The sequence below is a fragment of the Gracilinanus agilis genome, chromosome 2 (assembly GCF_016433145.1).
Source record: "Gracilinanus agilis isolate LMUSP501 chromosome 2, AgileGrace, whole genome shotgun sequence".
In the NCBI taxonomy this organism is placed as follows: Eukaryota; Metazoa; Chordata; class Mammalia; order Didelphimorphia; family Didelphidae; genus Gracilinanus; species Gracilinanus agilis.
The window spans coordinates 357472062-357487888 of NC_058131.1; the positions used below are offsets into that span (position 1 = coordinate 357472062).

General features: G+C 36.1%; 1 protein-coding gene across 1 annotated transcript in view; it reads left to right on the forward strand.

The window, feature by feature from the left end:
- The window catches only part of SPINK5 (serine peptidase inhibitor Kazal type 5), a 66055-nt gene extending 51044 nt beyond the window's left edge, over positions 1-15011 (forward strand). The window contains exons 22-29 of the mRNA XM_044659830.1: positions 1974-2025; positions 3854-3981; positions 6767-6839; positions 10377-10465; positions 12298-12388; positions 12996-13126; positions 13917-14004; positions 14856-15011. Of these exons, the coding sequence (XP_044515765.1) occupies positions 1974-2025; positions 3854-3981; positions 6767-6839; positions 10377-10465; positions 12298-12388; positions 12996-13126; positions 13917-14004; positions 14856-15011 (808 nt within the window). The remainder of the gene's footprint in view (positions 1-1973; positions 2026-3853; positions 3982-6766; positions 6840-10376; positions 10466-12297; positions 12389-12995; positions 13127-13916; positions 14005-14855) is intronic.
- Positions 15012-15827: the final 816 nt, after the last annotated feature.

Here is a 15827-nt window from a genome sequence, read left to right on the forward strand (position 1 = left end):
TTTCAATCAAATGGGGAGAAGGGCACAAACTCAGATAGCTGAGAAACAAGGGAGAGTGAGATGTGTACAAACAGGCTAAGTGCTAAGTACTTACTCTTTCTGAGATCTTGTATTGGGCACCAAAGCAATGTAAAGTAGTGTGGATGAGTGGGCTGGACTGAACTTGGAGGAAGAAGATGAATAGCAGAACATTAGCTCAAACTTCATAGTGATATGACTTTTGGTAAGTCACTTCCTTTTTGAATTTCACTTTCCTCATCTGCCAAATGGGAATAATGATAACTGGGTATATTATTTCACAGAACTGTTATAAATTTTAAGTACTATAGAAATGGAAACTGTTAGTAATAATAAAGTTCTTTCCCTTATAGAGGGTCTAATTGGGGAATAAGATACATATATAAATAACAGCTACATAAATCAAGTGGGGCGAGTGCCAAAAGCCAGGTGCAAACAAAGTGATATGAATTTAGAGAAAAGATCAGTCCTTTAGATGGGGGTGGGGTGTAGAATGGGAGAAGGCCTTTTTGAGAAAAGATTATTAGTCAGGTCCTAAAGTATCCATCCCAAACCTATCAAAAAGCCTTTTCCAAGTATCTACTGTGTATAAGGTAAAATAGGCCAATTGACGGGGTTACAAAAACTAAATGTAAATAATCTCTGTACTTAGATTACATTCTATTGGGGCAAAATAACTTCTGTGGAGAGCAATGAATACAAAATAATATGAGAATGAAAAGACCAGTAAGAAAATACTATTTGTTCCTGGGAAATTAAAAAATACTAATTAGCTTTAGGTAGGAGATGGCACTAGTACTGAGTGTGAGAATTAAAATTAATATACAATATCTCCAAATATATTTAACAAGATTTATTAATAATAACTTAAAGAAAAAGAAAATTAAAAAAAGATATAACAGAAATCTGAACAAAGCTCGCTTTCCAGCTGCACATGGGGAAAAAAGAGAGTGAGAGAGGCATTCCCACAACCATATACAAACATCATAAGCATGCAACTCTGGGATGAAGGGGAAAGGATGCTGGGTAATGAAAAAAGAATTCTGGGGGAGTACAAAGGTTTAAGATTTCTAATTTATGAGATTTAATGTCTGGGTCAGGCATAAGATTTAAAGGAAGTTAAATATTGTACAAAGTAGAGGTGAGAAGTATATCATAACAATAAGTAATATCCTTTAAAAGGGGAAGGAGGTAGCAAATGGAATAGTAAGTAGACAAAAAGAAGGTACACTAGACAGAAGGGATGGTATAAACAAAGTCTTAGAGGGTTGAAAGCTCACATGGGGTTCCAGGCTGGTAGATTAACCTGGCCTGAGTATAGTAATCAGAGAGAGATGGTCAGAATTAAGGAGATAAATTATGGAGATAAACTAGTGTCATGATAAGTGTAGGAAAGTGTTGGAAAAGGTTTTTGATCCTTTCACCTAAGATGATCATTATATTTATAACTCAAAGAGATCTTGAGATCTTTCCTCCCTCATTTGACAGATAAGAAAACTGATGAAAAGACAGAAAATGTCTCTTTCAGAGTCATATTAAGTAGTAGTCACAGTAAGTAGTAGAATAGGGATTTGAACCTATGTCCTTTGACTGCATTTCCAACACTATGTGTGGGTAATGGCATTATAAATATTTAAAGCATGACAAATTAATTTGTCATTACCTCTGGGAAACTCAACAAATGTTTGGTCTAGAGCTGGAATGGACCTTAATCCAACCTCCTCACTTCACAAATGAGGGAATTGAAGGCCAGAGATGTCCCTAAGGTCCTTTTGAATATATCCAATAAAGAGTTCTTAAAGAATGAAACAATCTGAAGTAAACTTGCTCACAGATAGCTAAAAGTGAGGCCTCAGATTCAAGCCTTGGCCCTTTGATGTCACAGCAAGCTCCTTTTCCATTGTATCATACTCATCCCTTTGCAGGAACCAATATACTTTCTCTCTTTCTTACAGAGAAAAGGAAGCTCAAGACAAAAAAAGCAGTGATAACAAAAACAAAGACCAGGTAAGAATCAGCCCACCTATTTAATTAGTGATCAATAGCTGAGAGTGACTAGTATTACCTATAACTTCAATCCCTCATTTGGACACAATTGTTCTTATTTGGGATTCTGTAGCGTTTGTCAAAGGCTGGTACAAACCTACTTCAGTGACTTAGAGGTTGTACCGACTGAGGGAATAAGGGGATGAATTCAATAGTAAAGCCTTAAGTATTAGCTCAATACCCACAATATCCAGCAATTACTGGGCTAGGCTGGTCTCATTAAAGAAAGTATGTGGAGGCCTGACCTCCAGTTCTGTGATGACTGCTAATTCCCCATGAAACTTCAGCTTAGTCTCTTTCACTTTTTTCACAAAGTCAGCAAAAAGAAAATTCAGTGATTATTTAGTTTAATAACTCTATTCACAGATAAAGTAAAGCCCAGAGAGGGACATTGATGGGATCCCAAGATTTAGCAACTAGGGAGAAGATTTAGGTTTGATTGTGGCTCTGTCAAAAAGGTTGTATTCTTTCGATTTATCATGACTTAGCTTGAAAGTAACTGTTACTGGCCTTATTTTACCAACAAGAAAGATATTTCTGTGCAGATAGTATTTGTTAAATTATTTGGAGTTATATAAATTTGAGTAATTATTATGTCCTAAGAGAATCCTGGCACTGCTGCTTACTAACTGTGTTCCTGGGGCAAGTCCCTTCATTTCTTTAATACTGAATCTCCTGATATAAAGTGATGGAATTGCCCTAAGGTCCTTCTGATACTCTTCTATAAGGTGCTCTTCAAGGATGAAATGAAACTGAGGAGCCTTATTATTTAGGACATGATTGACATCTAGTGTTCTTTGGGGATAGAGCAAACAAAAGTTGGCTAGTGTGTGACAGTAATAGGTTGCTTTTTTGTTTGTGTTATTTTGTTTTAATCTTACTTTTGTCTTAGTAAAAACTCGAGGATAGAAGGGCAAGGGCCAGGTAAATAAGGTTAAGGGACTTGCCCAGGGTTACATAGATAGGAAGTGTCTAAGGCCAGAATTGAATTCAGGTCTTCCCAACTCCAAACCTCACATTTTGTCCACTGTGCTACCTGACTACCTTGTATTTTTTTCTTCTCTTTTTCTTCTTCCCCCTTCCTTCTTCCTCTTCCTCTTCCCTTCCTTTCTGTTTCCTTCCCTTCTCTTCCCTTCCCTCCCTTTCCCTCCCCTTCCCTTTCCTTTTCCCCACCTTTTCTCTTCCTTTTCTTTTCTTTTCATTGTCATCATCACCATGAGAACTTGGACTAGATTTATTTCAGTTCAAATCCCCTCTTTCCAAGACACTAAAATCCTCAGAAGCACAAAAGTTGTGCCAATGTTCCAATTGTTGGACTTGTAGACAGGAAGGACTAGGCTTGTAGTCAGAAATACAAATTCTTCTCAGCTTATATAATAAGTATGAACAAGGTACCAACCTTTGAAGTCATTTTCTTCCTGTGTAAAATCAATATAATGATAGTTGTAGATCTACCTTGAAGAGTTTTGTGGTTGTATGGAAAAGGATTTATATGATATGATTATTATATGATTTGATGCGTGATTATATGTTTTTATTTATGTCTGTCTATATAGCAAAGATATTTATATCTCTATATTATTTATTGATCTTGACTTTGGGGAAACCTGGGAGGATATATATATATATATATATGTGTGTGTGTGTGTGTATACACACATATAAATATGTAGATAGTGCAAATAGTACATATAAGTATATATAATAATATTATATGCTAAAACCAGCCCAGTCATAATTGAACAACAAAAACTAAACAAGAATGGTAACTTTTTAAAAATATCAACAGGATGAGTGTCATGAATTCCGCAGTCTAATGAATAATGAAAAATATATCTGCACCAGAGAGAATGACCCCATTAAAGGCCCAGATGGCAAGATGCATGTCAATAAATGTGCCATGTGCCGAGCTGTCTTGTGAGTAATGGACTCTGCAAATGGGCTGATGAGGTAGCCTCAAAGGTTAAGGGTATTACTTTGGGCAACTCACTATCTTTCTGGGCCTCCTTTTCATTATCTATAAAAAGATGCAGAGAGTGTGTGTGTGTGTGTGTGTGTGTGCGCGCGCTAATTAGGTCAGTGGCTAGAGAGTCAAGTCCAGAGATGGGAGGCTCTGGATTCAAATCTGGCCCCAAACACTTCCATTTTTAAAATTTTAATTTAAATTTTTTTATGTTTCCAAAGCATCTCTTTTGTTCTGTAGTTTTATTTTCACTAATGTGCATGATTTGATTTGATTTTTATTTATTTTTTTAAATTTTGAATATTTTCCCATAATTACATGTTTCATGTTCTTTCTCTCTCCCTCCCACCACCACCCCACTGTAGATGATGGACAATTCCACTGGGTTTTACATGCATCAATGATTAAGACCTAATTCCATATTATTGATAGTTGGACTAGAGTTATCTTTTAGTGTCTAAATCCCCAGTAATATACCCAACAGCCCCATGTGTTCAAGTAGTTGTTTTTCTTCTGTGTTTCTCCTCCCACAGTTCTTCCTCTGAATATGGTTAGTTTTCTTTCTCAGAAGTCCCCTCAGCCTTGCTCTGGATTCTTGCATTGCTGCTAGTAGAGAAGTCTGTTATGTTAGATTGTACCACAGTGTATCAGTCTCTGTGTACAATGTTCTCCTGAATCTGCTCCTTTTCATTCTGCATCGATTCCTTGAGGTCATTCCAGTTCACATGGAATTCCTCCAGTTCATTATTCCTTTGGGCACAATAGTATTCCATTATCAATAGATGCCACAATTTGTTTAGCCATTCCCCAATCGAAGGACATTCCCTCATTTTCCAATTTTTTTTGCCACCGCAAAGAGCCCGGCCATAAATATTTTTGTACAAGTCTTTTTCCTTATTTTCTCTTTGGGGTATAAACCTAACAGTGCTATGACTGGCTCAGAAGGCAGATAGTCTTCTAAAGTCCTTTGGGCATACTTCCAAGTTGCCATCCAGAATGGTTGAATCAATTCACAACTCTACCAGCAATGCATTAATGTCCCAATTTTTCCACATCCCCTCCAACATTCCCCACTTTCCTTTGCTGTCACATTAGTTAATCTGCTAGGTGTGAGGTGGTATATCGGAGTTGTTTTAATTTGCATTTTGCTAATTAAAAGAGATTTAGAACACTTTTTCATGTGTTTGTTGATAGTTTCAATTTCTTCATCTGAAAATTTCCTATTCATGTCCCTTGCCCATTTATCAATTGGGGAATGGTTTAATTTTTTGCATAATTGATTTAGCTCCTTATATATTTGGATAATTAGACCTTTCTCAGAGTTTTTTGTTCTAAAGATTTTTTTTCCCAATCTGTTGCTTCCCTTCTAATTTTGGTAGCATTGGTTTCGTTTGTACAAAAACTTTTTAGTTTAATATAATCAAATTATTTATTTTACATTTTGTATTTTTTTCCTAACTCTTGCTTGGTTTTAAAATCTTTCCTTTCCAAGTAGTCTAACAAGTATACTATTCTGTGCTCACCTAATTTACTTATAGTTTACTTCTTTATATTTAAGTCATTCACCCATTCTTAATTTATCCTGGAATAGGGTATGAGATGTTGATCTAGACCCAATCTCTCCCATGTTGTTTTCCAATTTTCCCAGCAGTTTTTGTCAAATAGTGGGTTTTTGTCCCAAAAGTTGGGCTCTTTGGGTTTATCATAGACTGTTTTGCTGACATCACTTAACCCAAGTTTATTCCACTGATCCTCCCTTCTGTCTCTTAGCCAGTACCATATTGTTTTGGTGACCACTACTTTATAGTACAGTTTAAGATCTGGTACTGCTAGGCCACCTTCCTTCATATTTTTTTTTTCATTATTTCCCTTGATGTTCTTGGTCTTTGTTCTTCTAAATGAACTTTGTTATAGTTTTTTCTACTTTATTAAAAAAGGTTTTTGGTAGTTTTACAGGTATAGCACTAAATAAGTAAATTAATTTGGGTAGAATGGCCATTTTTATTATGTTAGCTCATCCTACCCATGAGCAATTAATGTTTTTTCCAATTGTTTAGATCTAGTTTTAATTGTGTGGAAAGGGTTTCGTATTTGTGTTCGTATAATCCCCAAACACTTCCATGGCTGGCCACAATATGTGGCCTTTATTTTTATTTTTAGTGACAACAACTATTACTATGGGCAACTCACTATCTCTCTGGGCCTCCTTTTTATCATCTGTAAAAAGATGCAGTATGGTGTGTGTGTGTGTGTGTGTGTGTGTGTGTGTGTGTGTGTGTGTGTGACCTAGATAGCTCAGGCTCAGTGGCTAGAGAACCAGGCCTGGAAATGGGAGGGTCTCAGTTGAAATATGGCCCCAAACACTTCCATGGCTGGTCACAATATGTGGCCTTTATTTTTATTTTTAGTGAAACTGTCACCCAAGGCACAAATGAACTCTTCTGCTTTGGGAGATGGAACATCCACTTCAAGGACATCATAGGTGATAGTATCATAGATTTAGAGCTAGAAGGATGGCCTTTGTGGCCATGTAATTGGAACCTTTGATTCTGTACATGAGGAAATCATTTATTGGAATAGTTAAGTAACTTGTCCATAATAATATAATAGGTAATTGTCCAAAAATGTTTTAAAGTGTTAAGGATTCCATTTGACGGGGATTAGCATGGAAGAAAGGTTTGGCTAAAATACACACAGTACAGGTAAAAACTATGTGTATTCTCCTCTTTTCTATTCTAGTGAGAGAGAAGCCAATGAAAGGAAAAGAATACAAGAAGAAAAAGTGTCCAATGACAACAAAGCAAATGACAAGGTATTTCTCTTCCATTTTACAGATTAGAAATGGCCCCATCTTATCTCAGGCTTGTGTCTATCCTTATTGTCTTCTGATAATTATCTGTGCCATAACTCTTTGGTTAAAGCCATGAAAAACCCTGATCTTATCACTTTGATTGTCCTAGTTAGTGGAAAGTAGTTTTTTTGGTTTCAGGCTATAAGAGAAGATCCCCCTGATGAGACCCTCTGGACCTTAAAACAAGAGAGTAAAGAGAAGTGTCCTGAGTCTTTCCTTCTGGTTTAGTAGTGAATTAATTAATATAAAAGTGTGTATTAAAAGCTTATTCTTTCCACAGTAGTAGAGAATGATTTTTAAGTTCCTCTAGAATGGTGCATTATTTTTGCTTTTTCAACTTCCCCTAGTGAAACAAGAATTCATACATTGAAGAACATAGGCCTAGTTTTGTCCACACCTTTATTTGCCCTTTGGCTGTATAAATTAAGGTTATTTATATACCATTCCCTCTAGATAATTGAGATGAGATAAAAATGGGGTAAAATAAACTCTGAATTAGAGTCAGAAGTTTGGGTTTGAGTCTTTACTTGAATACTCCTTAGCTTTGTCATCTTGAGCAGCTTAAATGCCCACCAGGTAAATTCTTTAGGCCTTCTCATCTGTAAATTAAAGGAGATGGAGTGGACCAGCTGAATTTTCAAATTCTTTCCAATATATGAAAAGAAAAACTCCCTTGCTTTTTTCCTCTACATACCTTCACCTTTTTTTTCTCCCTCAACTTCTCCAGGCATGACTAATATGCTCACATTGGCACTGAACCAATTAATCTATTGTCATGATTCCCAATTCCTTTAGTTCAGTAAGAGATTCTCGAATTTCAACACTGATGTAGAAAGGAAAAAGCTATTGATCAGACCAGGCTCAAATAGAGAAAAAAGAGATAGATAGATAGCTTTCTCCTTGCTCAGGCCAGAGCAGATTCTTCTTTGATATGTTTCATGAAATCTTAGTGGTTGACACAAAGTAAAAGGGGATTTTAAGAGAAATATTGATATGCTCATTAGAATTTCATATTCCTTTTTTCTCATCTAAAATCAATCAATCAATATTTATTAAGTCCAGTCTGTCCCAGGCATTATGCTAAATGCTGAGGGTAAAAAGATAGAAATGAAACCATTCCTACTCTCAAGGACCCTACATTCTCTGAAACAAAATTGTGCTAGATATGCTTATTAATCACATAAAATTTTCATTGTGAAAAGACTTAATTTTTATTAACCTCTTACATGACTATAGAAATCACTTAGCCTTCCTGCATCTCAGGTTCTTTACCTGTGAAATGAATAGTTTAGACTAGATCATCTCCAAGAACCGTTTATTTATAAACTATATAGCAGGGGAAGGTAGGTGTCTCAATGGAAAGAGAGCCAGGTCTGGAGATGGAAGATACTGCGTCCAAAGCTGGCCCTAGACACTTTCTATCTGCGTGACCCTGGGCAAGTCACTTACCCTCAGTTGCCTAGCCCTTACTGCTCTTCTGCCTTGGAACTAATATAAATAAATAAGTTCTAAATAAATAAATAAATAGAGTCTAAGAAAGAAGGTAAAGGTTAAAAAAAAAGAATGCATGGGGGCAGCTGGATGGCTCAGTGGATTGACAGTCAGGCCTAGAGACAGGAGGTCCTAGGTTCAAATCTGGCTTCAGACACTTCATAGCTGTGTGACCCTGGGCAAGTCACTTAACCCCCATTGCCTAGCCCTGTAACAAATAAAATTAATATAGAAGGATATATATGTATATATAGCTAGATGATATAGCTAGATAGATATAGCTAGATGATATAGCTAGATGATATAGCTAGATATAGCTAGATATAGCTATTAGGGTTTTAAAAAAATTAAAAAATACATGTAGAGGATAGGGCTGCAATAGGAAAATTTTGGGGAAGGAATATTATTAAGTGGGCTATTATAGTATTTCAAGCAAAGGTGATGAGAGCCTGAACTAGGGGGGTTGCCAAGTGAGTAGTGTGATGGATATATATCCATATATACATACATATATACATATATTTGGCAACTGATTGAGAAGAAGCAAAGTTGGCACCAACATTATGAATCTGCATGCTTAGAATGATGATGGACCCCTCAACATAAATAGAAAGTGTGAAGGGGTGGGATTGGAAAAAATGAGTTCTCTTTTGGATATGTTGAGTTTGAGATACCTACTATACATCTATCTACTTTAGATTGTTCATTAGGCAGTTAGTGATGCAGATCTCCTACATGGAGATAATTAGCTCTATGTCAGCTGAGACTTCACCAAAAATGGAATGTTGACAGAGAAGAGGGCCCATGAGGAAGAGGCATATTTTTCTAGTATATCTACACTTTACTAGGGAGATAATTTGGATGTTCATCAAGCTAAAGAGACTGAGAAGGAATGTAAGAAAGGTAGGAGTAGAACCAAGTGAGAAGAGTATCTCAAAAACCCAGTGGTCCACTAAAGAACATCATTTATGGTTTCCATCAATACATGTCTAACTCTGGAGGAGACAGGTAAAAACAGATTTGAACAGACTTTTATACTCTATCCTGAAGATAACGGGGCCACCAAAATTTACTGTGCAGTGAAGTGACATAATCAGTCTTGTACTTTAGGAAAATGATTTTTACATCTCAGTGGTGAAGGACTGAAGTTGGAAGAGATGATTCAGATGGACAACCACTGAGTTCCCACTTATTCCAGGTGTGATATAATGAGAACCTACTCCAGGATGGAAGTTGTGAGGATGGAGAGTAAGGAACATATAGGAGAAATGTTGTGAAAGTATAAACAAAAAGATATAGCAAAAGAATGAAAATGGGAATGAATGCAAGTGAGGAGTTTAGGATGATACCTAGGTTGCAAGACTGGCTGACTAGGAAGATGGTGGTACCCTTGCCAATTATATAGAAGTTCAGAAGAGCATGGGGTTTGTGGAGAAAGATAGAGTTTGGTTTTGGACTTATTGAGTTTGATATGTCTATAGGAAAATTGTAGAATCTCAGAGCTGGAAGACATCTCATAAGTGACCTCGCTCAACCTCTACCAGAAAAGCAGTCCCCTTTACAACAATTTATACAAGTGATTATCCAGCTTTTGATAAAGAGGTCTAATTATTCTTCCTTACTTTGGTACTGAAGTTGTGTCTTTATGAATTTTATCTTTAGAATCTATTTTTGTCCTTTGGATCCAAGCAGAACAAGTCTAATTCCTCTTAATCATGACAATCCTTTGAACACTTTTACACATGTCTTTTCTCAGTCTTCTCTTCTTCAGGCTAAATATCACTAGTTCCATTATCCAATTATCTAATGGGATGATTAAGGCCTTTTAACATTCTGATTGCTCTTCTTGGAAGGAATACATTCTAGATGTGGTCTGACTAGGGCAGAAGACAATCAGACTATCACCTGCTGTGTTCTGGATGTCGCACTACTCTTAATGAAGTCTAACATTTCATGCAAGATTCAATGATTAAACCATGGTTTTAACATGTTTCCTTATTTTGTCAGTATAAATGTCATGATTCCCAGAGCCAACGGAGCAGTGGCAATCTTGCACCTTGCAGGGCTGCTGACCATGTTCAAGTTCGAGCTATAGTGTAAGTAAATATTGCTTTGCTACTGCTGTCCCAGAGAATAGTTTAGTAACTGTCATTGTTGTTCCAGATAGGGCTGTTAGGCTACTGGGAGGCTACCATTCACTTTTCTCCTTGTCATAAGGGCCTAATTAAATGTAAACACAATTTTCCATTCCTAAAATGGTCATGCATTTTTAATTCACAGTGGACTTTTCTATGTGAATTAAAAGAAACAAAACTATCCATAGAAAACATTACAGAAAAAAATGAATTGGGATATTGAGACAACCATCTCTATTATTAATCAGATGTAATGGGACTTAGTAATATAGATGGACAGATGGACACTGAATTTTCTTGATAACTACTCAGTTTGACTATAGATATGGGTCTTGAGGATCTTGAGCCAGGGCTCTACAACCAGTAGACCCTTTAGCTGATCTGGAAGCCTCACCTTGTAGATCAGAAAAAAAAAAGAAAAAAATAATTGAAGTCATCACTTTTCTCTTCCTCATCTCACATACCAAATTAGGATTCTCAGGTAAGAGTCAATTCAAAGTAGGGTAATGTAAAATGGAGCCAATGAAGAAGTCAACTAAGTTTAGGTTATCTGAGATTTAGCTGTCCTGAATTCCTGATATTACAAAGTATAAAACAGCTCCAAGGACAAAGGATATCATACCTTTGTTCAAATCTTTGACCAACCTCCCTTAGTAATGGTAGCCCCTCAAGATCAGGGACTGTTTTATTTTTTTTGTTGTTGTTTTTGCTTCCATCTTAAGGGATCACAGACATAAATAAAGTTGAACAGTTTCCTGTAGTTTTCTTGATCATCTTTGATGTCCCTCCCATCTTTGAATCTATGATCTTATGATCTTCTAATATCCCAAGGACTTATGATCCAAGTCAATAATTTGAGCATTCCCCCCTGACTAAATCACAGATATTGTGGTCTATTGAAGAAACTATTTGACCAAAGGATCAAAATTGGAGAAATGTTTGCTTAAATTAAATCTTAAAATATTTTAAAAATCAACACAATGCTTTTAGAGGTAGTATCTTATTGGGAAGGGACATTATTAGTACTCTCAGGAAACTAGAAAACAGAGTATTAAGGACCTCCTAACTTCTGACATTTTAGGAACTAGTGTTCCTTTTAGCTCTGACGTTCTATTTTCTAAGACCATTTCTGGCACTAGCATTTGGTGGTCTATGTTTAAGGTCCCTCTGACTTAAATTTTTAAATTCTGAGTCTGATATTTGTTGTCTTTAATGTAGTATGACCTAATTTCCTTTCTAGCTCTAAAATTAAGTGTTTTAAGACCCCCTTCAAAGTTTACTTTTCTTAATTTTCTAACTTTGATATTCTTCTTATTATAAATCATAGCATATATACTTATATTTAGACATATCTAAGTAATATGTATATATGCATATAGACATATATAAGTATATATATTTTAAAAATATGTGTGTACATCTGCCTGTTTATATGAACATATACTAAGGGAGATGCTATATGTGTATACTTAGTACATATAAGGAATAGGAATGTGTATGTGTGAGTATATATGAGATACTATGTATGAATATATATGTGCATATGTATATCTACATATAAATATACTATATGCTTGGTATCTTAATAAATTATATATACTTAGTTACTATACTATTTAAGTACAAAGTATAAGTATAGATACTAAATATATATGTACATATATACTCACATATACATGGTTATCATATATATGTAATATGTACACACATACATACTTATCTCCCTTCTCCCAGAAAGTATAAGAATCATAATATATGTTTAGAATAATGATATATTTCTTCCCATTCTATAGTAATGGAGAACCTAAGGAGAGAAATGAAGAAAAATCATATATCAATTCTGTGGAAGAAGAAAAAAACGCAAGTAAACCATTTTTTTCTGTGGTGAGTATAATTATTAAAATCCACTTCTTGTCTTCTTCTGTTGTAAATGCTAGAAACATAACTTAATCCACTGACTTTTGAGAGAATATAGGAGAAACTTGAATTAAACCAGTAGTAATTCCCTTGGTAACTCTCACAAGGAATTGAGAAATAGGGAGAGATTGCTTTAAGAGGCTAAAGAGAGAAATTATTTAAAAGTTGCATGTTCTGTCTGTGCTCTCTTCAGACATAAATTATCTACCAGGTTCACAAGATGTATGTTTTAGGGCCTTCTATAATTAGCAGAAGTTCAGTAATTGACTTCGAGCTATTGCCGCTCTGTCTTGAGGATTTTCCTTTTGTTTATTAAAAGAGAGTTAGAGAACCTTATTCCAACTCACATACTAAGAAGATGAAGGAGAAAATGGAAGACACAGACACACAAGAGCATTCTTTGTTCCAATTCAGATATTCAGTGTCTGAAGAACTGTTTTCTTTTTAGCATCCACAAAAAAAACTATATGCTTCTCTTCACTTCTTCTTTTAAAGTGTTACTAGAAGAGAGAATGCAAATCCCCCTTTCAAGAGAAAGTTCTTGAAGGTGACTGTCTATTTGCTTCCTTTTCAGGAGTCTGAAATGTGCCAGAAGTACAGAGTAATTCCCAGAATGGGCTACCTGTGCCCAAAGAACTTGCATTGGGTGTGTGGTGAGGACGGCAAGACATACAACCACCCTTGTTTGCTGTGTCATGAAAATCTGTAAGAACTAAACCTTTGGAAGGTTTTAAAGCACTTTGAAACTTTTCAGTAAGACCAATTCTCCCCTTCCCTTCCCCTTTCTTATTCTTTTTTTCCTCCCTCCTTTTCATTCTTTCTTCTCTTCCTCTCTCTCTACCAAGAACTTCACTTACCTTGGAACTTTGAAACATGCTTACTCTCATAGTATAAATATTATATACTGGAAAGAACACTGTGGTAGGAGTCAGAAGACTTATGTATTAATGTATTTTTTGTGACCTTGGGCAGATCACTTCCTTTTTCAGAGACTCAGTTTTTTTTTTTTATTTATGGAAGAAGGATAATGATCCTTATACTGCTTCCCTTAACAACTGGACTATTATGAGAATCACATGAGTATGAACATCCTTAAGGCAGAGGAATATAGTGGATTTGGAAATGACTGAATTTATGAAGTCAGTGGTTCAAATTCTGTCTTACTTTGGGTTCAAGTTCCAACATAGCTGGCTATGTGATCCTAGACAAATAGTTTAGCTACCTCTCTTAACTCTCTAAGATTATAAACTATAGACTAATTACTGATCTGTGTCTTTAAAAATAGTTTTTGTAAGGGGAATTCCACATATTACTTTCTTGCCTTCCTCTAGTTTTCTGTTTTGTATGCCTATTCACCTATTGAATTCAATCCTTAGCTCTTAGTAACCATGCCTCCTTGTGTCTTTCCATCTCTATCTTTCTTATCCTCTATCATTCTCTCTCTCTCTTTATGTCTTTCCATTTCTGTCTATTCTTTCTTGTCTTTCTGTTTCAGGTTACATCACACCAACATCCGAATGGTGAAGGAAGGGAAGTGTGAAGATGGGCCTAGAGAACCCCTCCCATTAAATTCTTCAGGCATTGTAAGTAGAAATATAGGAACCTAAGCTATAAAGCAGGAAGGGTACTAAGACTTCACCCTAGTCTGATCCCTTCATTTTATAGATTAAGCTGAGGTCCATGGAGGACAAATAGTTTTCCTGTTAAGAGCCCAAATATCAGATCCATCATTCTACTTTGACACTTCCTTGACTCTCAGTCCAGTCTTGCCCTTTCAGAAAACTGAAGCTGAATTCATTCAGAGGAGACTCACAAATTTTTCTTCCCAAGGAAGGGAGAGGCCCAGATTTCAGAAGTGGTATATTTCTTTATTAAGGGCAGAACAGAATTCTTTGTTAGATGGAATATTTTTATATTAGGATGTTAGAGCTTAGAGAGGCCTAGTCAAACTTCCCCATTTGACAAAGGTAGAAATAGACTAAAAGTTGGAATATACTTTAAATTCACCAAGATTCTATTAGAAGGCCCAATTAGTAGACCTGCCTCTAATTCAAACTTCCTATAAGACCTTGGTTATATTATTTTCCCCTCTCTAAGATTCAGTGTCCTTCTCTTTAAGAAGAAAGATTCGGTCATAATGATTTCTAAGGTGTCTTCAAAATCTGAGAGTCTGTGTTTATTTTGAAGCTATTTTCATACATGTGAAAGAACAGGGAAGAAAAAGAATAGAAAATGGGACAGAGACAGGCTGGATTATCATTGGACTTACCCTGAGTTTATAGTCTCTGGTCTTTGTCTCTTCTTCTAGGATAAATGATTGATGAATCAGTTGAAACCTTGAAGGAAAGGTTCAAATGCTCAGCCCTGGAAAGTCTGCCTTCACCCTTCTGTATATATAAGGAACTCTTCTAAGCATGTATTATTTACTGTGCAGAACAATCCTGAGCTACTGGGGAAAGGACATACTGATTTTCAGTCTTCCATCCTATTCCCGGACTTTATGATCCTGGTGTGGAGAAACATGCTGCATTCAGCCAGTGCTCTGAGGCCCCTGGTCACGGTGCTGTCTGTCCATCTGCTTGTGCAATAAAAATAAACTTAGCAGAATGATCATCCTCCTTTTTTGTTTCTGATGGGATATGAGAACAAAATGTGATGACTCCAATGAGGGCTAAATGATGGCTTCTCTTGTCCTTTGCTAAGAGGGAAGCCTGATGGATGGGCTACACAAGGTCATTCTTATCTTTGTTACATATAGGCACAGAAGGAGTCATTCTCTACTCACCTCTGTCCCAAGTTGACAGGACTATCTCCTTTCATCTCTGTCTTTAAGAAAGGGCCATTTCCCTTCACATCCATTCCACATAGGTAGGACCACTGGGCTTGCATCCATCCTATACAAACAGGGCTATCTGTTCTTACCTCTATCCTACAATGATTGCATTATCCCTTTTTCATCTCTATCCCACACAGAAAGGGCCATCCTCCTTCATGCCTATTCCAAACAGGCAGGGCTGCCCCCTTTCATCTCTACCACACACACAAAATGGATCACTTTGCATTTTCTTCTATTCCCCTCAAAATGGACCTACTCCTAATAGTCTTGTGAAATCCCATGCAGAAAAAACAATATCTACCAACTTAAATCCAATATATGCACAGCCAGACTCACTCTTTCTTCTTCCAGTATACATTGTTGCTGTTAATATGATCTCTAATTGCAAAAGATTTTCTATCTCGATGCACATTTTGAAGAATAAAGAAATATTCTTTTTTCACATTAGTTCCTCCCTTATGCCCTTACCCAGGCTAGCAATTTTGGGTAAAGGAGCTATTTTGGAAACATAACTAGAGAACTAATGAAAAAGCAGAGGAGTAAAAGTCAGAAAGGTAGGAGGAGATTGAA